The 26,499-nt window shown below is 50.5% G+C and overlaps 1 protein-coding gene across 1 annotated transcript; it reads right to left on the bottom strand.

Moving 5' to 3' along the window:
- Window positions 1-749: 749 nt before the first annotated feature.
- Window positions 750-20,344, bottom strand: PTTG1IP (PTTG1 interacting protein). The gene is made up of 6 exons (XM_081139340.1): window positions 20,167-20,344; window positions 13,926-13,978; window positions 11,295-11,403; window positions 6,483-6,657; window positions 5,447-5,493; window positions 750-2,613 (listed from the first exon to the last, which is right to left on the bottom strand). The coding sequence occupies exons 1-6, from the start codon at window positions 20,279-20,281 to the stop codon at window positions 2,567-2,569; spliced, it is 546 nt and encodes a 181-aa protein (XP_080995466.1). The 5' UTR covers window positions 20,282-20,344; the 3' UTR covers window positions 750-2,566.
- Between the last annotated feature and the right edge of the window lie 6,155 nt (window positions 20,345-26,499).

The raw sequence follows: 26,499 nt of genomic DNA, 5'->3' as shown, positions 1-26,499 counted from the left end.
GGTGGGCCCCTGTTGATAGTTATGTTTTAAACAAGGGAGTCAAGGACGCAAAGCTCAAAGGGAAAACTGCTTCCTCCTGGGCTTCTTTGGATCAGACTCCAGCTAAGTAGAAGGGAAACCCCGGGGGAAGGGGGGCTGCACCCACTGGAGAGCTAACAGCTGGCTTGCTGGGGGCTGGGGCACGGCATGGTCATTCCTTATCAGCCGTGGGTATTAGAGCCGAGTGTTCACATACCTCACGATGGGGCTGAAAGTCTGTCTTTATCTAGACAGTCTAACCGCCCTCTCCGAGTACAGTCCCCAACTGACGATGGTTCTTTGACTTATAATTTTTCAACTTTACGATGATGCAAAAGTGATACAGATTCAGCAGAAACTGTCCTTTGGATTTTGAATTCTGGTCTTTTCCGGGGTTAGTACACGTGGTGTGATCCTCTGGTGATGCTGGGCAGAGGGTGAGCTGCAGCTCTCCATCAGCCACGTGATCAGAGTCAGAACAGGCAACACCTACAGTGTGTCTTTGCTGTTGGACGGTTCTGCCCAGCTGCGAGCTCACACGAGTGTGCCGTGCATGCTTACGGTGGGCTTGGCTCAGCTCGAACGCTCGGTAAGTCAGGCAGGCATATCACAAGCATTTTTGACTTAGAATCTCAACTTGGAATAGGTTTATCAGGATGTAACCCCACTGTCAGTTGAGGAGCATCTGTAATCATATTAATACTAAGAAATGAAACACAAGAAACACAGAGTATTCAGCAAAAGCATGTATGAAACTATGTACTGGAAACTGGTTAAAAATTAAGGCACTCCAAACTTTATAGTTTCTTGAGGTTGGAATTTTTGGTTGCTTTTAGCATTGTCAGAGAAAAGCATGTGGACTGGGATGCCTTTCAGATGCCCTTGGGAGGGCTGTCTCCTGAGAGGATTAAACACACTGTATTCACTGTATCAGCTCAACAACCTATAGCAAGGGCCTTTACATACACACTAGCTACTTATTAATACAAAGCTTGTTACAAAGTTACAAGTCGGTTACAAAGTTTCCCTATGAATAAAGAGCAAAGTGTCCAAATTGTTAGGCTACGTTAAAACACTAAGGAATGTCCTGAAATACTTTAAATTGCAGTCAAATGCCCAAGGAGTGGAGAAATAAGACTGGACTTTGTTCAGGTTAGTTTCTCGGTTTTGTGGAATTACTCCCAGCACCGGCTCCGCGGGTAAAGGCTGTCGTGCGGTTTTGATCATTCTGATCTGCACGTGAGCTTTATTTGGAGCTAAGAGCAGCAGGAGTGTGGATACTGAACGCACGGCTTCTTTTATGTGCCTGCTGGCCTACTTTTCCAAAGTGAAATGTTTTTCTAAGTCAAAGCTGGTACCGGGGAATGTGTCAGATTAAGAAATGCTGCTCCCACTGTTCCTTCCTTGTCTGCTGCTGTCCCTGACATGCACTCAGTCTATTACTGAGGCCCTGTCTCTTGATCTGAAAGAAATGAAACCACCACATATGGTGCCACAGGGCACCTGGAGGCCACCAATGCCCTAATGAAAGCCGCCTCTAAAGAAGTCCCAAGACACACCTGAGCCAAAGGAGCAAGGCTCAGAGCCAGGGTCGTCTCAGAAGCAGGACAATCACCAGTGTCTGTGTGGCATGTGGAGATTTCCTCAGCTGGCCCTGGACGCCCCACTTCCCAGTGCACAGAGCCTTGCAGAGGGGCTGCCCAGGGCATGGTGCCTTCCTCAGGGCTGGCACACAGCCCGGCAGCAGGGAGAGACCCAGGAGAGCGCCTGCTGTTACTGGGGCCAGAAACAATGAGTTACAGGGCCAGTTACAGGGCAGTTACCAGCACTCTCGTGCTCCATGCTGGTGTGTGACAGTACCATCTATTGCCTTAGAGAAGCTGTTTCAAAACTTCATTTATAATTCATGTTTTCACTGGATAATAACCTTCATGTTCCAGTAAAGATACAAATTAAATCATATAATATGTGGTCTGAATATTAACAGTGAAGTTTTTGGTGAAATCTTGTAGGTGGGGAAATAAAATCTAGAAATTATTATTTTTTAAAATTTTAAATAAGCTTATTCCTCAATGCTCTTCATGGCAACTACAGTCAGGAAGTAGGGCCACTGACACTGCATCCTGGATGCGGAAAGCCACCAGAACTGACACTGGGGAGAAAGTGTGACAGGGACTTGAGATCTGCCCCTGTGGCTTAGGGGGAAATGATGTGAGACTGGTCCATCCAGCAGGAGGATGGCTGGAGTTAGTGTCATGGCTATCAGTTTGCAATCAGGTCACAAACCGAGAAGTGGAATGTGCATGATTCCTCCTCAAATTAACAACAAAACAAAAGCAACCTTCCCCCACCCCCACAGACTCAATATCACAACTAAATACAGAAACAGAACAGGGTACAGAAGCTCAGGGGATAAGAACAGGACTGCCTCAGGGCAGCTGTGTCCTGCTCACTTCGTCAAGGTGAGGAGGCAGGATGGGCGGCCAGGTCTGCAGACTGCTCTCCCTAGGAGCGCCTTTGGGACTGCTTGACAGGGCAGGAGTGTGTTCTAGTTGTTTTCAAATCTAGCATATGGGTTTTCCTCTTTAAACAAACCTGGAAAAAAAAAGGACTTGGTTACAAATGCACCCGGTCAACAAGAAACAAAATTCAAGAAAGCAATAAAATTAAGCTTTACATGAAAATTTACTGAGGCCAATAGGGAAACAGGATCCTAAGCAGATTCAAATACTACGCTAAACCTTTCCCAAAAGTCCAAGTACAATGACTTTAACATTGAAATAAAATGCACCAAACCCAATTATTTCAAGAAAAACAGATCTCAAGAAATAAAGACTTATTTGCTGATTCTCTCAAAGAGAAGTTAAGAAATTTACAGCCAGAAAAAAAAAAAAGGTTGAATAAATAGGGAAAAAACTTGAACAGAAGAAAAAAAAGGAGTTTAAAGCTAGTATTTCTTCTCACTGTGGCTGGCTAATATCATACACAAAACTAATGAACAAAAAGCACCTTCCTTTAAATGTCCTTATAAATGTGGATTAACTTTTAAAATTAAGACTATAAAAATAAAGCCACCACCAATTTAACTGTCAAGCATTAGGACATACCTGCAGTAAAATGTGTTATTTAACCTTAAAAATAAATCTACAGTGCTAAACACCGGACTAGGAGTTTTCTCTCTCTCAGCAGGGACCTGTATCATACACCGAAATTATCTGGAGCCATTGAAACTCAGCTGCTTACTGCAGGGTTGCTCACGGTGGGGTGGGAAAGAGACACGAGGGGAAAGGAAGGGGATGCAACAACGGTGCTCGAGTGGGAGGAGGATGGGAGCCTCAGGCCCTGGGGGAAAGTGCATGGATTCCATCGATAAAGAACTACCATAGGTCAAAGGCCAAGTACAAGCAGTTGCAGGACATGTTCAAAAAAGGAAACCGCTCCCAGCTCTATTTCTAGTCAGAAGGAAAACTGTTGTGTGATACGGAAATCAAATGCCTTCTAACACCCAGGCCAGGGCTTGGCCTGCACTGCTCGCTCTGTGTGCTGATTGAACCGAGAGCACTCATGTGCCACTTCCCCTCACCACCGGGAACCCTGAGACTTACTCCAGGTAGGAGGCTTTCCAAAGTCCAGGACATTCAATGGGCTTCACATAAACCGGCACACAAGTTAATTTTATCAGTACAGTTAAAGGCCAAACGAAAACGATAGAAACCAAGGACATCAGTGCACTGCTACAAGGAGCAGAGCCTCCACTAAGCCCTGAGCACTGAGCCCTGGCCCCAGGCCCTGCCGCACACCATTGCGCTCGGCACACACCTTGTCTTTTATTTACATTAATGCTAACCAGATGTCCAAAGCTCCTTTTGAGGCTCCTCACTTTCGTGGAAAACCAAGCAGCCCCCAGCCACAGGAGCCGACACTGCCACTCAGTGGGCACGGGCAGGCACCCAGGTAGAGGCACCAAGGGAGAGTGGGCAACGTGCGGAGGCCACCGGACAAGGGAACTGCTCCCACACAGAAGCCCACCACCACCTGCGCTGGAACAAGGCCCAACACTGGGGTCCATGCTGTGGGCAGGAAGAATGTGGCAGCCAGGTGGCAGAGAGAGATTGGTGGCTCTGACCTCACAGAACACACAAGAAAAGGCTCATGCCTGGAACTAACACTTGGAGGCCACCAGGGCCAACCCCAGGCTGAGGCCAAGCCGGGTACACAGCACACGCTTGTGTCCTGCAGCCTGCAGACCATGAGAAGGACATCCAGCCAGTAGGCCGCTGAGCCAGTGCGCACAGCTGAGCACCAGCAGCCCGTCAGGGAACCCAGTCTTCAGGATTTACTGTGAGTAGGATCCTAAAATACCACTAAACAGAGTATTTCCTTATACACACTGAGGACTTCAAAGTAAGTGCCTCAGTCGGATAAGATTCTGAAATGTTCCTGGTCAGATTTAGGATTCAGCACAGCTGTCTGGTCCACGAAACAGGATCCCCAGGTCACAAGGTCAAGGGAGGCACAGTGGCTCGAGGCTAGAGGCCATGGTGTCATCAGTTAGGCCTGGCCTCAGGATAGGCCAAGCAAGTCCACTTCCATCATTTCCAAAAGATCGTTGAGCAATTAACAAGCAAGAGCATTAGTACTCATGCTATCCATGAACGTGAACCAACCAAACACTAAAAAAATAGTCTCTCACACACACCAATCCCTCCAAACAAAAAACAAAACAAAACCAGGACAAGACAAAATATCCAGGAACCAGGGAAAGGATAAAGGCCTCAGTTTTGGCTGATTCCTTAAAGAGGGAATGCAGCTCAACACCCAGAAGCTGGAATGAACCCAGGGTGGAGAGAAGCACGGAGGAGACCAGACTCAACCCCCGCAGATATTCAAGGCAAACAAGATGACAGAGCAGGAAAGGGGCCACAGCAGACTACTGTGATGGCCTGCACTTCATAAGCCAAAAAGCATTTCTGGAAAAGTTTGGTTGAAATCAAAATATTCCAAAGCTGCCCTGGTCAGTAAGGCTCTGTTGGTTCGGCGTCATCCTGTGCACTGAAAGATTGCTGGTTCAGTTCCCCGTCTGGGCACATGACCAGGTTGCTGGCTCAATCTCCGGGAGGGGATGTGCAGGAGGGAGTCGACCTATGTTTCACTCTCACATGAATGTTTCTCTCTCTCTCTCCCCCTTCCTCTCTCTAGAAAATTCAATTTAAAAGAAAAAATTCCAAGACTCCATCTCTTAAGACATTAAGAAGAATTAGTTAACAGCACCACTTGTAATAACCATCTCCCAGTAGAGACATCTTTCTATTCCCATAATGAACCCAAAGCCCAAACCCTACACTTAGGCCTCGCGTGACATCAATAATGAAAAGGATGGCTTGGCATCAATTTCTCACCAACCGAAACAGATTCAGTTGATTCTTACCATATTTTTTTCTGATTTCATCATGCCTTGACTTCATCTCTGCTCTCCTAAAAAACAAAGAAACCTCATTTAGCATCAAAATACAACATAATTTTAAAAGAAGCACCTTCCATTACCCTCAGCAGAGAAGCAGTGGCTCGTTCTAATTTCCTGGAATGAGCAGGTGGGGATGAGCTTGGCCATCAGGTCACACTCCCACTGGGACAGGCAGGGTGACGTTGAGCAAAGCCTTCCGAGCTGCTCCAATATCATGTCATTCAACAAATGCAATTCAAATGTCCAATACTGTTCTTTTAGAAATCGTTTTCTCATATAAAGAAAACTTAGTGATCAGTAAAACCTTTATGTTAGGTTCTAAAGTGGCTAGGAACACACAAATGCTAGTTTATTTGGGACACGTGACTTCAGGTGATGATACGGGAACCTGTCGAGCCTTAAGCCTCACAGGCTGCCATCCTGACAAGTCCGCACATCCCCAAGCCACAACGTGTCCTTAATCACGTAGGGACAGTGACCAAGGGCTGTTCTGTGGCTGCATCACACACACACACCAAAATGCTTTGTAACCGGGAAAAGTGCTGTTTATCGGCACTGCTGGCACAAGACCCAATTTAGCCACAGGTGAACAAGTGACCAATCAAATGCTTTCCTCCCTCTGAGCCTTGGTCTGCTCATAAATGATGACTGAACAATCTGCCTCCATAGGCTTCTGCCCCTGCAGCATTGCGACCCCTCCACCATGACATCAGAAGCAGGAGTGTTCTGTCACCAGCTACCTCGAGCTGCAGCCCTGATGTCACTGACTGGAGGAAACAGACAAGGAAGCAGCAGGCCTGTGACAAGAAGGGTCGTGGCCCCTGGCTAGGCCCCCATATATAGCTTCTCACTCTTTATACCACAACCTAGAAAAACCCACAGACACTCACGTGTTCATAGTTTTTAAAAATGGAGAAGACTCATGACGTGTGCATGTCACTTCCCGATCTGAGTCCCTTGAAGGGAACTTCTCCCAGTGGGAATGAGCCTGTGGCCTCACCTTTCTTCCTGCCGTATTCTCCTCTCTTCTTGCTCCCTCATGGCCTTCTCCTCACTCTTGTCTGGCTTCCGGCTCTTCTTCTTCCTGCAGCAGCAGTAGCAGCAGCACATGGCGACTGCCAGGAGGAGGAGGCCCCCAACCACCGACATGGTGATAATCAACGCCTCGAAGTTCACTGCAAGTGAGGGGTGAGTCAGAGCTGCCGGGCACGGAACCCGTCCGGGAGCAACGCCCCCCCGGGCGGGGAGCTGTGTAGTGAGGCCTTTCTTAGGACATGGCTGCCCCACCTAACAATTTCCCCATGACCCACATGGGCCCCGGCCTCCAGGTCCACCAGACACTGAAAAGATGTTTCAAGAACAAGGAAGGTTAACAAGACCAGGAAGAGAATATTCAGCCGTGTATTTGGACTTTCCTAAAACAAAATGTAAGCCTGATGCCACTTATTTGATAATTTACGTCAAAGTCAAGAGCAATCCATTTGTTCTGCACAGGAACTCACTTCTGACCACCGCGAGCAGACAGGACAGGGCTCTTCCCCCAAGGGCTTGAAAACAGCCGACCATCGGCATCAACTGAGTGCACTACGTCCTGTGCAACCTAACTTCTGAGACAAAGGCAAACCCAAGACAAACTTCACTTTCTTTTCAGCTTCTCTTAAGAATTTATAGTTAAAACCAGTCACTGTTTTTCTAGTACTTCTCTTGTGAGTATATTTTTTAATCATCCAGTTAAAGCGGCCACTGAAGCCCTGGCAGGTGTGGCTCAGTTTGTGGGGCACCATTCCGTGCACTGAAAGCTGCAGGCTCGATCCCCAGTGGGGGGCGCGCAGGAGGCAGCCAATCTCGGTTTCTCTCTCTCTCTCTCTTCCTCCTTCCTCTCTCTAAAAAAATTAATGGAAATGAGGTTAAAATGCCCACCACAGGAAGCTGAAGGTCTCCAGTCTCACTGGGTTGTGGTCAGGGTGGGGCTGGGAAGGTGAGGGTTCTGTCTTGGGGACCGGGAGGCAAGTGCGGGGCTCTGTGCCTGTGTGGACCGAGTCACATTCGGATTGGCTGCCACCAGAATAGCGCTCACTTGTGGCTTCCTCAATCACTTTACAATCAGGAATAGGTGTGACATCTGATCACATCCCTCTGAGCTACAAATCATGTTTTTTCCTTCTCTGACCTGCTCTAGAAGCACTAGAGTTGCTAGTACTAATATAGTTAGAAAACAAACCTTCACTAGCAAATGGTGTTTTTGACTTGAGAACTCGATAATAATTAACTTTAAAAACCACTGAGATCCTTAGATAACTGGCTCTAAACTATATCTACCCCAAAACAGCTCTCCTGATTAGCAGCTAAAACCAGTCGTGACATAAAAACAGAAATAGTAGTAAGAGGAAGCAAAGCTATGGGCTCCTTTCCCTGTCAACAGCACGGCAAATCTACGACATTCTACTAAAGAAGGCGGGATGACTGGAATGACCCAACAAGGGAGTGACGCCTTGCTTCCTCCGGACAAAGGTTCAGAATGGCAAAGCCCTCACTCTCCTCCAAGCAAACACACACAGGGCGCCCCAAACATGTACGCGTTTTAACAGCTGGTAACGTGCTGAATTCTCACTCCTTTTCAGTTTAATTGACTTGAAATAATGGCGGAAGCCAGACTAAGCTTTGAACAAAGAAAAATTATCCTAAACTGCGACCAGACTTTTTTATGGGGACACACAAAAGATAAAGTTTACGGTACAATACCAGCCTCGGTTGACGCATTGAGGGCGCACAAATACCGAGTGAAATGATTCTTGATGTTTGTGACTCCATTACTTCGCGTTATCAGCAGGGCCTGGACCAGAACGGTCATCAATTTGGAAACAGGCATTGACAAAAAAAGTACTCATTTCTGCAGATACTTTCAAATTTTGAAAATGAACTGTATGTTAATAAACACTGACTTTTATAATCAAAGTGTGTATACACTTTTGGGGACACCTTATATTTTTAAGATCATTACAATTAAGACCCCAAAACATTTTTGCCTAAACTGGGTAAAAGGATTCTAAATTTTAAGAAAAAGCACCGTGGTGGCCCTGGCCAGGTGGCTCAGTTAGTTGGAGCATCGGCCCGTACGCCAAAAGGTGGCAGGTTTGACTCCTGGTCAGGGTACATGTCTGGGTTGTGGGTTTAATCCCCAGTCCAGGCCCATGTGGGAGGCAGCCGACGGATGTTTCTCTCTCTCCAAAATCAATAAACATATCCTCTGGTGAGGTGCGGCGGGGTGGTGGTTGCGGGAAGCACCTGTGGTATAAGGCCTGACATTAGTGTTAAGTGTGCCCTGACATCTGGTGAAACCAGGAGGGCCTTGAGTGGCCAACAAGTTCCCCATCCCATCTCCTCCCACAGGTAAGGCCCCAGCCAAATAACCCTGCTTGTCCTTACTGTGGGAACCAGGTGCAATTCCTGCTTATTTCCAAGTGGCAGGTGTCATTTCCCTGTCATCCCTTGGAATTGCTCAACCAATCAATTACGTCTTCTCTCAGCCCCAGGCACCACCCCCTCTTGTTCCGGCAAAGCCTCCTCCCACAGCCGCAGCTCATTCCCGTATCCCCTCTCCCAGGGCTGTGACCAAGGGTGATGAATAAACTGCTGTGGAACTCATCTGTAAGCTCTTGGGAGGGACTTTCATTTCACAAGAGAATTATCAAAGCTGCCCACCACCTGGAAAGGAGCTCAACACATCATCAGCCTTCAGGTAACTGCACATTAAAACCACACAGTGAGATGCCACTCACATCCGCCAGATGGCACTACTGCGAGGATGACTTGAGTGGTCATGCTGACAGGAACTGGACCTGGAAGCCCAGCGCTGCTTGGAGGAGCATGAGCTGGTGCACCACTCTGGGGAAACGCTAGCAGACCTACTAAGGCTGAGCACAGTGCATGCGGTAAGGCAGCAATTCCAAGCCTGCGTATTACCCTGTGGTGGGAGCTGCCACCCATTCAACACAAGATCGTCCACAGTAGCTGGAAACAGCCCAAATGGCCTTCAGCAGCAGAATAGAGGGACACCTGTGAACACTGCCCAAAGCGAGAGACAAACTGGCACCATAACACACAAGGAAGGGCCTCAGACACACAAACTACTGAATGAAGTCAGGTAAGGCAGTTCAGAATTTCCTGTATGTGAAGGGCAGGGACAGGCCGCACTAACCTGTGCTGATGGCAGGTCAGTCCAGCAGCTATCCACGGGGTCCTGAGAGTAACAGCTGCGAGTGCAGGAAATGGGCTGTATATTTTGCTGAGGGGGGAATCACCTATGTACCATGTAAATGTTTACTGAACAGACGTATGTACGTATACGTGTGTTTATGTTGTAGACTACAGCCTACAGAGAGAGAATTAACATGTGTGTACCCCGTTAGAAGTTAAGCTTCAACTTAAACAGGTCATGCCCAACACACCAGGGTCCCCTAGTCCAGGAGTGGTCTCTGTGGAACAGTGAGCAAGGACAGGTTCCATGAAGACGGCCAACAAGACGGAAGCAGAGGGCAGGGGCGAGCGAAGCCTTTCTGGTAGGACGAGAGCAGAGAGGACGGGCAGCCATGAGTATGACAGGGTACGCTGGCCACCGTGCCCACGCGCATGCGCACACACACTCCTGGATTTCCTGGGGCCTCAACAACACAAGTATTTCCAATGGAGGCAGATGGATTCTAAGATGGAAATCAATTAGAAGACACACAGGAAATAAGCTGCTGACACACAAAGTGAGGCAGCAAAGTCCCCTCAGGAAGAAACAACTCCTTTAGCAGCCTAAGAAGGTGACTCAGTTGGTCGACTGCATCCAGTGCACCAAGTCGCCAGTTCGATTCCTGGTCAGGGCACATGCCCAGGTTTTGGGTTTGATCCCCCGTGGGGCCCGTACTAGAGGCAACCGACAGACATTTCTCTCTCCCTTCCTCTCTTGCTAAAATGAATTTTTAAAAAAATAATAAAAGAAGGCCATGATCTCTGTATGACCTCAAACCTGAAGCCATAAAAGAAAGGACTAATAAACCCAACTACATAAAAATGAGTTTCATGTAGCAACACACACCACGACCTAATTTAAAAGCAAACTAGAGCCCTGGACAGTGTGGCTCAGCTGGCTGTAGCACTGTCTCGTGCATCAGAAGGTCGTGGGTTTGATTCCTGGTCGGGGCACGTGCCTGGGCTTTGGATTCAATCCCCAGTCAGGGCGCGTACAGGAGTCAGCAGAACCATGTGCCTCTCTCACACTGATGCTCCCCTCACCCCTCCCTTTCTAAAAAATACATAAGTACATAAACAAGTAAATAAGCAAACTAGAAAACAATCTGATTCTCACACAGAACTAATATCCAATAAAAAAAACCTACAACAACCACACGCAAAGGGACACACGAGAAAAGGTGGGGACATGCCCACGCTGAGCAGGGATTCCTTACTTGGGAAGTTGGAGCCGCTACAGGAACTGCAGGTGTCAAGGCAGCCCACGAACACCACCAAGACACAAGGTAGTGAGCCATTCAAAAAGTAGCTTTCAATTCACCCGCCTACCCCCACCCAAGGGTGTGGAGACCCTGCCAAGCCAAGGCATGGCCTGAAGGTGGGCCTCCAGAACCCCAAGGACCCTCCAGTTGCTTTGAGACACCACAAGCTGTCACTGGCTTCCCGATTTCCCGCTGGGAGCATCAAAGAACTAATGGGTGTATGTTTGCTGGCAGCTTATGTTAATGAGCACAACCAGATTTTTCAAAACCTGTACTGATTTTGCAAGAAGCCAATTTTGAAAATGACCACTTACCCCAGCAAACGCCCCAGCGTGCAGAGCTCAGCTTACAAAGAGAAGCAGGCGGTAAGATTTTTGACACTGGATAGCCCATGCACGTCTTATCAGTGTTGCACCAAAGACACTGAGAGAGATAAACATCAGATGTTAGAAATTCAACGTAAATGCCAACGAACCAGCCGGACATCTTGAAGACAGTGCAACTGAGGCTCAAAGGCACCTACTGGAACCTCAGATGTTCCTGGGACCCTAACAGTGCTGGGGAGAGGTGGTCTGGGGGAAGGGACAGTGCCTTCACCCTTCACCCCAGTGTGCAGGAGGGCCTGGAGCTGGCACTGCGGCCACTGGCAACAAAGGAAGTGCAGCTCAGGCTGCAGAGAGTGCCTGTGCAGGTCAGGACTTGGCTTGTTATTTTAGATCTTGAAGGTAATAGTTTTATGGCATTTTTTTTCGAGATTTTTTTTTTTTTTTAAATATATCTTTATCAATTTTAGAGAGAGGAAGGGAGAGGGAGAGAAAGTTAAAATATCAATGATGAGAGAGTTGTCACTGATAGGCTGCCTGCTGCACACCCGACTGGGGATCGAGCCCACAACCTGGGCATGTGCCCCGACCAGGAATCAAATAGCAATCTCCTGGATCCTAGGTCAACGCTCAACCGCTGAGCCGAGCTGACTTTGAGATTTTAATAGGCTAGAAAATCATGGTATTTTTTTTGTCCCAGGTTAGGATGAAAGTCTACCACAAAAAATATTAAAACAAAGCATGGGCTAACCCAGGAGTCTTTACATAACACCCACTGTAGTGTGTTGTGTTTAAAATGGTTGAGCATAGTTAATAAACAGCAGGAAAAACCCCTTTTTATTTTGGCTGTTTGAGAATATCTTGCATTTTAGTGGTTTTGTTCTGGCTTAACAATTTTTGGTAAATCTTCCATTTTCAAACAGCTTAAGTTTTAAATGTCTAATTTCCCAGTTTAATTGGCAGAGGCAAGGCCTAGCATCCACAGGTGTGTGGGGGACCCAAGACACAGCCATGTTTTTTCCCCCCACACCACTGCTTTTCAGAGAGAGAGAAATAGAGAGAGAGAGAGAGAGAAACATCGATGTGAGAGAGACACATGATTGGTCGCCTCTCACACTGGCCGTGATCAGGGCCGGGGATCAAGCCTGCAACAGAGGTACGTGCCCTTGGCCGGAATCAAACTTGGGACCCTCCCTTCTGCAGGCTGACGCTTTAACCACTGAACCAAACTGCCTAGGGCCACAGCCATGTTTTTGTAAAAACACAGCCCACATTTTGAAGTGGAAATCGTCTGATATATCTTTCCTGGCCTGCCCCGTGCCATTCAACCCCACTGCCAGGGAGAGAGAGAAACAAAGGCTTTGTAGTTCCAACACACGCAGACACCTGGCTGGAAGGGGGAGGCAGCCTCTCCAGAGCCCCAGGCCAAGGCCCCACAAAGGCGGTTTTCTCTCCTAGCCACCCCTCCCCATCAGCTTCTCTCAGGTTCTCAGTGCTCACCACACAGTATTGCAGTGACACAGGGCCAGACACTCACAGGCTGCTGGATCAGGTGCTGTCCAGAAGTCAATGCCTCAGGAGTGGCAATAGGACCCTAATAAAGCAGTGCTATTCCCACAAGTCCAGCGATGAGCCGGATATGGTGGGAAGTTTCCCCAGCATCACATGTGACTCTCTACTTCTCCCCAGTGGCTGGCTGCAAACACCTACGTGTTAGATCCCAGGATGGCCCCTCTGGAGGTGACCCCCATGAGCCTTGGGCCTGCACTCCAGAGCAGCTACCCTCTTGCTTAAGGTCACACAGGGGCTTATAAGAACTACAGACACTGGAACATCCTGAATGTGAGGCTCACTTTGTGACTAGTGAGCTATGGACAGTCTGACCCCACTGGACAAGAGCCCCCTAAGTCCCTCACTGATCTGACACCTGTCTCTCTCCTGGCTCTTGCTTCTCTTCTCCATTCCTGTGTGAAGAGCTGAGAGAGAAGCACCTCCCTGACCCTGCTGAAGACCCGGGAAACAGAGCTAGGACTCTGGCTAGAGGTCTGGAGACGGCCCATGTACGTGACCCCAGCACTGAGCACAGTGGTGGATGAAAAGGGCTCTGGGCCCTCCCGCCACATCTCCACGGCCCATCTGCAAGATGGAGTCATAACCCCTGTCCCCAACAGGCCTCCAAGGTCTAACGACACCAACACGAGGCCCTAGTCACAGTTGTTGATTACAAGTAAATATGACCCCTCAGCCCACAACTCGACCCATCTGTTCTTCTGTTCCCAGAGCCCCCACCCTGAGCAATGTTGCTCACCGTCTACTGCCACCTCCGGGAGGTCTGAGGTTTCCCCACCAGCCCACACAGGCTCCCAACCACAGGCCTGGCGTACACCTTTTATAACCCCACACCTGTTTCAGGAGTTAAATGTGCCCATTAGTGATGCTCAGGTGGTATCTGTAGCCATCATGGGACGATAGCTTGAGATACCTGAGAAAGGCTAAAATATTTAATAACTGTCATGACAATACCCCACATCCCCAACAGCAAAACCCTTAACACACACCAGGGACCCCCCGTTGGAGAAAGTGAGCTGCTTTCAGTCACGTGCTGGCCCACATGCTACTTACAGAGACATTTTTCAGACATTCTTGGCAGGTCCTGTTTGTGTTCTCGGAACAAGCTGTGGGGGGAAAAAACAACAACAAATCACTGAGAATCATGCGTATCAGCCAGGAAGGCAGGCAGGGTGCTAGTGAGTGATGCTCAGGGTCCTTTCCGGCCACCAAGCCTCCAGGGACAGAGTGGTTACTGAGCCCCGCTGAACCAAGAGGTACACGAAAGCAGCACACGATTGTACCCACGGGGGTCTTCCGGGAAACACGACTCAGCATACCCTCAGAACCACGGGGTCAGGTACCACGGACCACTAGCCAGCTGGGGCCACCAGCTCAGCCGTAGACACTCTCTGTGGAAACAAAGGCCACAGCAATGCCAGGCCCACATGACTAAAGCCAGGGTTTCGGGCCTGGCCAGCCCCCAGCCCCTCAGATGAGGACATGCTCTGGGCACACGGGAGAAGCTGGCTGTAATGAGCAGCAGCACCTGGGACTCTCCCAGCACTGCTGCTTCAGGGAGGGGTAAACCCCACACTGAGAACGTGTATATGAAGGAAACATTTCCCATATGCTATCAGGCAGCTATTACCTACCCCAGCCTATTCCTTAAAACACCCGCTTTGAAAAGAGCTCTGCACAAACTCATTAATCACCAGGAATCGCTACTTAAAGTCATGATAAGATTCCCTTCCACACCCACCAGAATGGCTAAAATTAAAAAGACTGATAATAATATACATGGGCAAGGCTACAGAGCAAATGGGGACTCGCGTACAGTTTTGCTGGACGTAGATCTGGCACTTCCTCACAAAACAAACATATGTATGTGCCTACCTTGTGACTCAGCAATTCCATGCTTGGGTATTGTACCCAGGAAAAGTTGGAGCAAATGTCCACAGGAAGACTTGTATAGGAGTGTTCATTGCAACTTTATTTTTAATATGCCAAAAGCTGAAAACAGCCAAGATGTTCATGTATGCTATATACATAAAACGTGGATGGATCTGTAAACATCTAAACGGAGCAGTTGAAAATGGAGCCGGAGCTGCCATGCCAGACAAACCATCTCGCATGTTTTCCCTCCCAAATCTTTGGAATGTCAGAAAAGGACAAAATAAGCTTTGGACTGCGCCTGAGCAACCTTGCGTCTCAAAAAACTATTTGTAAAGATGACAAGAATGCAGGTACTATGAGTACTGGACTGAAAGTTAAAAATTGCTTAGAATTAACGTCACTATATTATGTTATCTGCACCAATAACGATGCCTTCCTCCTACTGATGTAACTGTTCCCCTTCCCCTCCTCATCAATACCCAGTGCTTCTGTCTCCTGTAGGGAACACGACTTGGGCTTCTGCCTAAATTAGCACATCCAGAATAACTACTCTTACTGACCTCAGATAAATGCTTGCTGCCTCTCACTTTGAAAGGCCTTTTATTTTCAGGTTAGCAGATCTCATAGCTCATCCAACTGTATACTTACGTTCCTGCATTTCACTGTTACCTAAAGTTTATCTCAAGAAAAGAAATGCTAAACACAGTGAAGTACTGGGGGGAGGGGCACGAAGCCTGCACCTTCCTTCAAGATGCCTTCAGCACAGGATAGGGGGGCCCGGGACGGAGGCGGCACAGACAACCTGCTGGATAAGCGTGGCCAGGTGTCCAAGTGCGCATGAGACTGCTCTCGCAGCTCTGCTGCCCGAAGAGTTTCATAATAAAATGCAGGGGAAGAGAGCTTAGCTTCAGGTTACAATTTTTATTCACCGTACTTGCTAAGTGGGACTTCCTCTAAAACAGTTGATTCCTCTATTTAATAGTGTAGTTTTTCTACATTCCATTCCTTTACATAAAATACTATTTTATTTCAAGTGAAATCAAAATTCTTTTCGCGTATTATTCTGCAGCAATTATTACTAAATAGTACTCTTTTCAGCGTCTCTAATGGTGTGCTACTGGGCTTATGTTGAAGCTGACTGTTAAACTACTTTAAGTACTCAGAACAACAGATTTGATTTAGCCCTGGGAAGGTGAAGAAAACGGAAGACCCCCATTTGCCTCCATTTCTCAAAGTACTGCTAAGAGAGGCAGGGTGACAGTGGCATTTTGTAAGAACAGCGTATGTTAAATCAAGTATTCAAGTATCATTATCACTGGTAATTGTCCAGATTTTGGTCATTATATTCGCGTTATGTAAAAGAATGTCCTCGTTCTCAGGAGACACAATCGAGAATTTAGGGGTAAAGGGCCGCATCACAACTTACTCTCAAATGTTTGGTTAAACTACCAAGCAGAAAGGGAGAGGGCGTGGCCATCGCTGTGGGCACAGAAGGGATTCAGAATTCATTGTTCTAGGTATTTCAGCTTCTCCGTGGCTCTGAGACTTTCCTAAATACAGTTAGGCAGGGGAAAGAGGTAAGCGGGGGAAATGGGGGACATCTGTAATACTGTCAACAATAAAAATATACTTAAAAAAATAAGAGGAGTTAGTTAAGGGACCCCCCCCCAAAAAAAAGTGTTGGGCAGAGGCAGTATGGTGGGAACCTGTGAACCACCTAACACACCCACTCTCACATCTTCTTTGAAAACTTCTACAAGGACACACTTCCTCTTCATCAATCTTAACAGAGCGGAAACAGGGAGCAGGGGTAGTGCGGTACAGGAATTTTTTCATGGGGATTTCCATTTTTAAAGTCTTTGTGAACTGGTCTTGGGTGAACTAGAAGAACTATGCTCCAAAGCACACACTATAAACTGTGTCCACCCCAGGGCCTCTGATTAGGGGCCAGCATGACTCAACAAAGCAGCACGGGAGGTGGAGGCCAAGGAAACTGCCCAGCCCTTCTCCAGCACCATCGCAGCAGGGAACAGGGCAGGTTTTCAACACAGGCAGAAACATCAGCGTTACACAAGCTCAGAGCTGGGAAGTGGGAAAGGTCACTCTCTTCTCCCTCGAAAACACCTCATCCTCTCTCATAGTAAGAAAGGACAATATATTAACCACTTGCTACTGCTTCAAAGATGGGGAGTTTTCCTTCTGTGAGGGGTCACTCACTGTATCTCATCCCATCACGGGATACAGAAAACCAGGTGCTCAAAGCCAGAGAAAGAAAAAAGAAAGGGCCCTGCTTCTCAAGTCTACTGCTGAATGTGAATGTCCTGCCTGACTTCTGAAATTAGGACTGAAAACCTTCAACTCAGGTTCTATTTATTAACTATTAGGGAACCTTAACTCTCACTCACTTTGGAAAAGACAAAAAAAAGTTATTCTGTAGGATACACTAACCCATGACCCACTTTCCAGTTCTCAGATGAGTCAACTGATTAAGTACAAAAGACATACAGTAGTGTGTGCAAAGAGATGTTCTTTAAAAATAAGGAAACAAATAAGTAAATTATTTATAGTGTGTACGTCACACAATAGGCCAAAGGGCTATAGCTGAACACGCCCCTTGTTCGGCATTGTGCCCATACTGCACATGACAGAGCCCGCAGTGTCCATTTCCTGTGAGAAATGAGGGTGGAAAATCCACTTAGACAAAAAAGCCCTGGTCAAGTTCTTATCCCTGTAGAAGAGTAAAGACTGTAGTACATAAGACCACGGACCACATGTACACATGGGAACACCTGCGCCCTCAGCTGAAAAAGCCTGTTCTTGGTAGGCAGTGGGAAGGAGGGCTGCAGACCTCTGCAAATTCAGCTGCCACTATCAGGAGCAGCCGCGTGGCTCCAAGTAGCTCCTTTGGAACCCTGTTTAGGACACCAGCCTGAGGTCCTTTGAGGTGTTGTCTCTCCCTGAGATGTACAGATAAAACTCTAGGATGGAGTCTAACCCTACTCATAACACAAGTGGGTCCAAAGCACAGGAAGGTTTCTTCAATGTAATGAAACTGTTCTCGGACCTTCAATGCCTGGTGGGTTCCTCACAGCTCCCTCCCACAAAGCACACAAGGAGAGAGTAGAAATTGTTGGTTTGGGATGGGTGTGATGTATGCATAGAATTCACATGCCTGGGAAAGTTAATCTTATGTATCACTTTGGGCTAACGATTGCCCAGAGGGCTAGTAAAACCCTACTTTGGGGTGTTGTCTATGAGGGTGTTTCAGAAGAGATTAGCATCTGAATCAGTAGACTGGAGAAAGCAGATGCCCTCCTGCCCCCATCCAGTCTGTCGAGGGGCCCAAAAGAACTAATAAGCAGACGAGTGTAAATCTGCTCTCTTCTAGCTTGAGCTGGGACTTCTATCTTCTCCTGCCCTGGGATATCAGTGGCCCTTGTTCCTGGGCCTCCAGACTGGGCTGCAATGTACACTACTAGCTCCCCAGCTCTCAGGCCCTCTGATCTGGACTGGAACTACACCACCCGCCTCCCTGGGCCTCCAGCCTGGAGAGGGCAGATACTGGGACTTCTCAGCCTCCATAATCATGTGAACCAATCTCTCCTAACAACTTTTGCTACCTCTGCTTCACTGGAGAACACCAACTAACACCCTTACAAGGAAGACACAATGTTTTAAATAGTGTAGTCACATTTCTACTGCACGACAAGCAGTAGAAACCTCATACTAAGTAAATACTGTGGGAAGGGGGGACCTCAGTGCTGTTACAGTGCCCCCTCTCCAATTAAAAGATGAATGCACACCTTGCCAAGGGGACCTGGGCAGTGAACCCCATAACACCATGACACCACTCCTCCCATCTGAAGGTGTTGCTGATGAGAGAAACAACAGTTCACCCACCACCAAGCCAGGACTTAGGGCATATCTAGGAGTCAAAGAATGGGATTACTATGAGCTAAAGCAGATGAGAACGGCTTCCAACTGGACTGACAGTAAGTGCACATGGGCTAGAACCGAGCTGCTTTTTACCCAAAACACCGACAGCTCTAGTTTAATTCCTGAACACTTCAGGGTATTTCCTGACCGCACCCTCAGCCACCGAGAGATTCTCGTGCCATCAGATTCTTTGGGCAGACACCCACTCCGTTTGCTAAAAAGTACTCATCCCGTGTTTCTGCTGAGAACTCAACTGAGGCCAAAAGTTCCCTCCACCGCGTGCAGCCGGAGCGCTCTGTGAACGAGCGGGGCAGACACGCCCAGAATTGCGCGTGGAAGGAGGCTGAAGAAACTGCCTGAATATACAGAGGAAAGGCGTCTGCTGTGCAGGACGGGTTGCTGAGAAAACCACTGGCCCCGGGCGGGCCGGGTCACTTCTACTTGTAAAGGTCTTGAAAGCAGAGAGAAGAGGCCGGCCCCGGCCCCTTTCCCACCACCAGGGGCCTCACGGGCACCGTGCCCACGGCGGCCAGCCTGACTTTCCTGACACAGGTCGGCATCCAGGCCCCGCCCACGCCCCCCCTTCCCCAAGGGCCCGGCTGCCCCCTCGCCGCCCTCCCGAGGCGCCCCCAGCGGCAGGCCGCCCCGCCCCGCCCCCCGGAGGCCCTCAGGTCCTGAGCTTCCCCCGAACACCCCCTCGCCCCCCGAACTGAGGGCTGGTTTCCCGGCAGCCTCCCCGGAGACTCGGCTCCCCCAGCAGAAAGGAACTCGGGGCACCGCCTGGTGGCCGCGCCCGGCACCGCGGGGGCTGGAACTGGCGCAGGAACCGGCGAGGAGGGCCCGGCGCAGCCCTGGGGCCGGGCGGGAGCCGCCGGGCTCGGAGCGGGGGCGCTGCGGCCCCGGCTTTCCCTCCCCCGCCCCCGGCCCCCGCGACGCCGGCTCAGCCCGGCCGACCCTCGAGGGCTTGGCCCCGGGACACCCGCCGCGACCGACTGGCTGCGCGGCCCGGGCGGGTTCTTCGGGTGCAGCGACGCAACCCCGCCTCCGAGCCGAAACCCGGGAGCGCGGCCGAGGGCGGAGGCGGGGGTCGCGGGAGGTTAAGCGAGCGGACGGCGCGCAGGCCGGGGCGCCCCTGCGGGCTCCCGGGACCCCCGCGGGCCGGGACCACCTCGCACAGCCCCGCGGGGCCGCCGCAGCGGCTGAAGCGGGACGAAGGGCGACCCGCCCCCTGCAGGGGCCCCAGCTGCGGCTACGACCCCGGGCCCGACGCCCGGGTGGCCCCTTTCTGTCGCCCCCGCAGACCGCGGCCCGGGACGGGGGCGGGGCGGCGGCCCCGCGCGGCTCGGACCCCACGACCCAGCGCGCCCTCTCCCCACGGGCCCCGCCGGGCCCCCGGACCCCGCGCCCCCGCCCCGCCCCGCCTCAGGACCCCGCGCCCCCGCCCCGCCCGCCTCAGGGCCCGAGCCCCCGCCGCCGCGCTCACCCGTTCCGGGCGAAGTCTGCACCGCGGCCGCCGGGAGGAGCAGCAGGAGCAGCGCGGCGCCGCCGAGGGGCAGCCCCCAGCGCCCGGTCGGCCCGCAAGCCCCGCCGGACCCCATGGCGCTGCGGCGCAGCCGGTCGGCGGGTCCGTCGTCAGCCTCGCAGCCTCGACCCGGAAGACCTGCGCCGGAAGTGGGCGGGGCGGGCCCTTCAACGAGTGCGCAGCCGCGGGCCCCAGCGCGCCCCGCCCCTCGCCCGGAGGCCCACCCTTTGCGACCGCGCTCCCCGCCTCCCTGCGTGCCGCCGGCGGGGCCCAGTGCGCCTGCGCAGCTGAGGGCGGCGGCTGCGAAGGGCGCCCCCTGGTGGGTCTGCGCGCCCGCGCGGCGGAGAGGCGGGGTCCGTGCGCTTTCATTAGCCTGCGCGGCCGCGCGCGGTGCTAGAGGAGCTGGGGTGCGCTTGGCCTTGACCCTGAAAGGGGAACGTGCCCTGGAAGGTGGCCCTAGGGACGCACTGCGCCGCGGCCCCTCCCGGCGTGGTCCCGCGGGCACTCAGAGCAGTTCCTAGGCCGGATTCCCACCTGGAAGAAGGACACCCCCAATCCTCCGTGCGCCCTGGGGAACCCCGGTGCCCTGACATCCTCACTCGCGGGCCCTTCACCGACGATCCCCGCCCCCCAAGTCCTGCAGAGCCCTGCCCAGGCTCCCTGACCCCTGGCCGGTCATCCACACGCCACCATCCCCCCCCAGACCCCCCACGAAGGGACAGGCTCCGTGTTAAACCGGCGGCGGGACGGCCCGCGCGGCCCCGGCCCCTTCTCGGGGCTCAGAGCGCGGCCCTGGACAGAGGGTTGTGGGTTCGACCCCTGCCAAGGGCAGGTGTACCTGGCTGCAGAGCTCCAGAGGCAGCTAGTGGGTGACCTTTCTCTCTCTCCCCTCCCACTTTTCAAAAATCAGTGGGAAAATAGGCTTAAAAATAATGTCCCAGGATGAACTGACCACAGACCCCTAACCCATGGCTGAGGTGGGCAGACAGTCACTGCCCAGGAATGTAACTTTTATTTATTCATTTATTTATTTTGCGAGTACATTTATTAAAGCTGGGGACAGTGAGACAAAGGGTGAGCTTCGGGTAGAAGCAGCAGGAGAGGGCCTCGGCTGGCCGCGTTATCAGAAACAAGCCTGCCGCTGGGCTGTGTATATGCACTGAGAAGTAAAAGTCAGAGAAAAGGGGGCCTTGGAGTCAGGGCCAGTCTCACCGGGACCTTTAGCGTTTAGGAGAGAAAAGCAAAGATGTGCACCTGGGAGGGAAGAAAGGCATGGGTGTGCTCCAGAGAGCGCTCACCGAACTTTTTTAAAAAAAAGTTTTATTAGAGGGAGAGGAAAGGAGAGAGAGAGAGAAATATCCATGCAATGGGGGGACCAACCCCACACCTAACCACACTGGCCAGGGCCCGCCTAACTTCTTTAATCAAAGGTTATCTTTGCCTTAAGCAAGCCCTGTTTTTTGTCCTTGTGCATCCAGGTTAACTGCTGAAATGCCAGAGTAATCCTTTTTTCAGCCCCCTCAGATGCGAAGCACCCCCAAGGACGCACGTGATATGGTAAACCATCCTATAATCCAACCGTAGCCAAGCCTGTCCTCGGAGAGCTCAGCGTGGCCAAACCCTGCAAGGCCAGTCTGGGCCCTGGGCCCCTCGCTTGGAGAGTCTGAGGGATGCCTTGGGCCTAACACATGACAATTATATGAAATTCACACTCTAGTGTCCACAAATAAAGTTTTATTAGAATACAGGCACACCTATTTGTTCACATATTGTCTATAACTGCAGTCAAACTATGAGGAGAGACGTGGCATTTCAACAGAGACCATAAGCCATTTACTCCCTGGCTGTTCCAGAAGAAGCTTGCTGACCTCTGACCTAGGATCTTGAATCCCCTTTATAATTTTTGCATGGCTGTTTAAGAACTTCGGAAAGGTCTGTTTCGCTAAAGACCACCTTTTCCATGCTAATTAGCTATTCATTAGAAAGGCTGGGGAAGCAGGAAGAGTAGGCTGCAGAGACTGCATAGGAGCCCCCGACTGAGAGACTTAGTAACTCAGTCACCCAGATCCCCCCGGAAAGTGAGAGTTGGAGGATTGCAGGTGGACGGGCGAAGGTGCAGTCTTCTTTCCATCTTCTCTGCTTCTGACCTGGCAGAGAAAAGGTACAAGCACCAGGGTGGAGCTAGAGAAAGGGTATTTGAGGCCTTGTGTGCGCGTGTGCCACCTTTCACGTGGCACTACCACCTGACGTATGCTGGCAGCTATAGTCCCCGCGTCAGCCTCCCCGCATTGGGCGCGAGAAACACACATTTGGAATCAGGAAGCCACAAGGGGCGATGATAGTGGGAATAGCACAGGCGTAGGAGCAGAAAGCGAGCTTGGATACCTAGAATGTTCCAGCAGGAAGGGAGGGACAGGTGACCCCTTTCCACCCCTGCTTTCAACCATTGGGAGCCCGAGGCTCAGGCAGGAATGAAGCTGAGTTACACAGCCAGAGGTGGGGTTTAAATCCAGACCTCCAACTCCCTGACTCAGAACTGGAATATTACGCAGTGAAACCCTTCTGCCGTGGATCTGGAGACGTATTTCAGAGATGCCGCAGAAGTGGGTGGCTGGTCGTTTAGAAGGTTGTCGTGGCTCAGGGTCTGATGTAACTCTGAAGCACCAAAACTGTTTTTTTCAGTAAATTTGGACTTGATCATGTTTGAGGAACCAGCTCATGCTACCCAGAGTCTTAGGCGACTGATGTATGAACGTGCTGGGCATCTGACCGCCTGGGTGGTGGTGTGGGGGGCACAGCTCATGAGGGATGGGGGAGGGGGAAGGAGGGAGAAGGGAATGGGCAGCTATTAGCTCGCTAACTTTGTGCAAAGAGCTTAGCTTCCAAAATACCTGCCCAAGCGGGAGGGGACTCTCAGGAGAGCTGGGAGATAACTTGGCTCAGGTCTTTGAACAGCCAGCGTAAGGGAATGGGTATATTTAAGTATATCCCATAGAGATCCTGGGAATGATCACTGGTGGAGAGCCAGGGATTAGGGAACCTGCTGGGCCTAGCTCCCGAATCCCCACCCAGCCTGTGCTGTGAGCACAGCTGGGGACCGGCTGGCGGCCTGCTGCAGGCAGGTGCTGGCATCCGCACTGTGGTGCCCTCGGGGGCATCAGCCAGCTGGGTGCAGAGGGCCGTGGCCCGGAGGACTGTGAGGGTGCAGTGAAGCCTGGGCTGCCACCCCGCAGAGGGTGCCCGTGGAACCAGCGAGGAGGGCCGCTCTGACTCAGCAGCGTCTCTCCTCACTCATGCCCCCATCTCCAGTTAGTCTGGTGCCTCATCTGGCAGCGCCCATGTCCTGATATTTGCCAGACGGTGTGGCCCACGGGCATCTGCTCAGACTCTGCTCTAAGCGTTTGGAGCTGGGCCCCAGCCTTCCCCATCCCTCCCCCGGGCCCAGGGTTTCTGGCCAAGGGCTCCCCCTGCTGGCGACACCGGGCTCTCGCAGAGTCAGGCCCTAGACCCTGGGGCCCAGAAGGTTCGCCCTGGTTCAGCTGTCAGAGGGAGGCTCACCCTCGCGTTAGCCCCTGATGACCGACAAAAAACAGTGTCTGTTAGGGCTGCTACCCATGAAGCAATAAAATTAATTTTGGACAAGCCAGACACACACTGCTGTGATGAAACCAGAAACAAAAACCAGCTGCTTGTGTTGGTGACGGGGCCCAGCTAGTCAAGAGGATGGCAAGACGGGCCAAGTGCACTCCCGCTCCACCTCACCCTAATTCTGACCCATCCCTCCTAACGCGGAGCCTTCAGATCTGTTATAAGCCCTTAAAGTTCACAGGGGAGGAAATAGCAAAGCCTGGGCATTTCAGATCACTAAACTACCACATGTGCGATTTGCCCAAAATAGTATTTTTACAAACTCATGGAATCCTACTAGCTTTAGGTGACAAAGGGATGTTGCTATTTGGTTAGTTAAAAATGAAATTTGGGGTCAGGATTTACAGAATATTTAAAAACATCAATTCTTTAGCATTTTAAATACCACTTTGCAAAGACAGGACATGCTGCAAATGTGTTAAACGGGTTGATACGATTAGGATAAAAGGAACACATTTCTAATAAAAAGCATGGTGTAATCGTAAAGTGACTGCAGAAACACCACAAAACGTGGTATCTGCCTTTTGTTTTGGCAGGTGAGTCATAATTTCGATGTTTGAAAACCCTGAAGTAAACTATGGAATTAAAGAACTATTTAAAAAAAACACTAAGACATCATAAATGCATGTTGCACGAGACAAGCATAAAGGGAGGCTCACTGCAAGGCTCTCTGGTATGTTTCTGATTGCCTGGCATCTTACTAGAAAGTGTGCCCCCGGCACAGGAGCGCGTCACCCCGCCCACTCCTGTGGCATCAGGGCGGCTGATTCCTGCTGAAGGCCTGTGGTACCCGCGCCTGTCGGGAGGTGGGCGCAGAGCGGAGAGAGACGGGCACTCCCCGGGGCGCTCGTTCTTCTTGGGGACGGTTTAGGGGTAGGTAGGGGATGACATAATTAACTGAAGTGATCAGTAGAGTAATTCCACTCACTGACATATTTTGGTGGTTTTTTTGACTGGATCATGAACTCAGAACTTACCTTTCAGTTTTTACGATGCTTTTCTTCTTGGCTGCCCTCCGAATGGAATACCCTTTTCTTCTTTTAATTACTAAGGTTTCTGAACTCCGTGAGGCGTGGGTCTGACACGCCGAGGGGGCCTGCTCCTTGCACAACAACTTATAAAAATAACGAGGAAAACCTAATAGTACTCAATGAGCGTTAGGCAGCGCCTTGAGCACGTAAGGCCTGTTACTCCCGCAGTCTCCTCGGCCACCCGAGGCGGTGGCACTGGGATTACCTTTCTCCCCAGATGCGGAAACTCCAGAACAGGGGGCCGCCTGTCCCGGCTCGTCCAGCTAGTGAGCCCTAGAGCTGGGAGCGGGGCCCGGGCACCTGGGCCAGCTGCACCCTTCCCTACTCCCAAGTTATAAAGATACTTTCTTCAGAACATTTTAAAGTGTTGCTTTTCACACGTGAGTTTTTAATCCATAATTCATGTTGAGCATGATGAAATTAGCATCCACTTTGTATTTCGGAGCTCCCCAGTTCCGCGTATTGGACGCAAACAGAGGATGTTGCCTCTGAGCGAGACGTGTGATCCCGTCTGCTTTCCACCCTGCGCCCCGGGCAGCGAGTGTGTCCAGCCCCAGGCCCGGGTCAGGTTGTCGCCATTAGTTTACATCTCAGTAAGTTCTCTCCCACCTTAACCCTCTCCAGAAGTGTGTTGGTGACTCTAGACCCACCGTCTTCTCTAAAAATTTTAGATTCAGCTTTGCCCATTTCCCAGAAAACCCCCTAAAGATTTTTTTTTTTTTAAATCGGGCTTGCGATAAATCTATAGAAAAACTCGGAGAGAATTTGCATTTTTTGATAGTGACTTTTTCTGCCCATGAATATGGCATATACCTCCATTATTTAAATATTCTTTAGTGTCCTTGAGAAACTTTTACACAGCAATCTCGCACACCTTTTGTTAGACTGATTAAGCACGTTTTTATGGGAGAAAGACACCCCGGCAGCAGAGTCCACCCGCCTTGTGTGTGCAACCTCCACGGGCTCAGGTCAAGGAAAGAACATGCCCAGCACCCCCGAAGCCCCCTCCGTCTTCACCCTGCCTCCAGATAGTCCCTATTCTGACTTTTATATATTTTTCCGGTATGTCTTTATTCAGCATTTCACTTTGTTCCCTTATTCATATGCTTTGGGTTTATCTTTTGTCAATAGAACATGGCAGAATTTTAACCCAGTCTGTTTTCCTGTGAGAATTTGATGCATAAATATTAATATTAGTAGATTTAGATTTGCTGTGCTCATTTGCCCCACAATGGATTGTGCCTTTTTAAAAAATTTTTATCCCAAACGCCTCTTCTGTTTTTAGTCTCACCTTTCTGGGGTTTGCTCTGACATGCTCGCGGGGCAAGGCTGATGCTGCGAGTCTTTCCCAGCTTGACTGTCGTAAGTCTGAAGCCTTCGCCCTGGGTTTTCAGTCCTTGGTGGATTTCCATCTTGACAGTGATTTCTTTCTTTCTTTTTTTTTTTTTTAAATATATCTTTATTGATTTCAGAGAGAGGAAAGGAGAGGGAGAGAGAAAGAGACAGAAACATCAATGATGAGAGTCATTGATCGAGCCCCCAACCCGGGCCTGTGCCCTGACCGGGAATCGAACCCTGATCGCCTGGATCCCAGGTCAACGCTCAACTGCTGAGC

The sequence above is a fragment of the Miniopterus schreibersii genome (assembly GCF_964146895.1).
Source record: "Miniopterus schreibersii genome assembly, chromosome: 5".
NCBI lineage: Eukaryota > Metazoa > Chordata > Mammalia > Chiroptera > Miniopteridae > Miniopterus > Miniopterus schreibersii.
The sequence above is the reverse complement of the archived record's forward strand: the minus strand, read 5'-3'. Positions and strand labels throughout refer to the sequence as shown.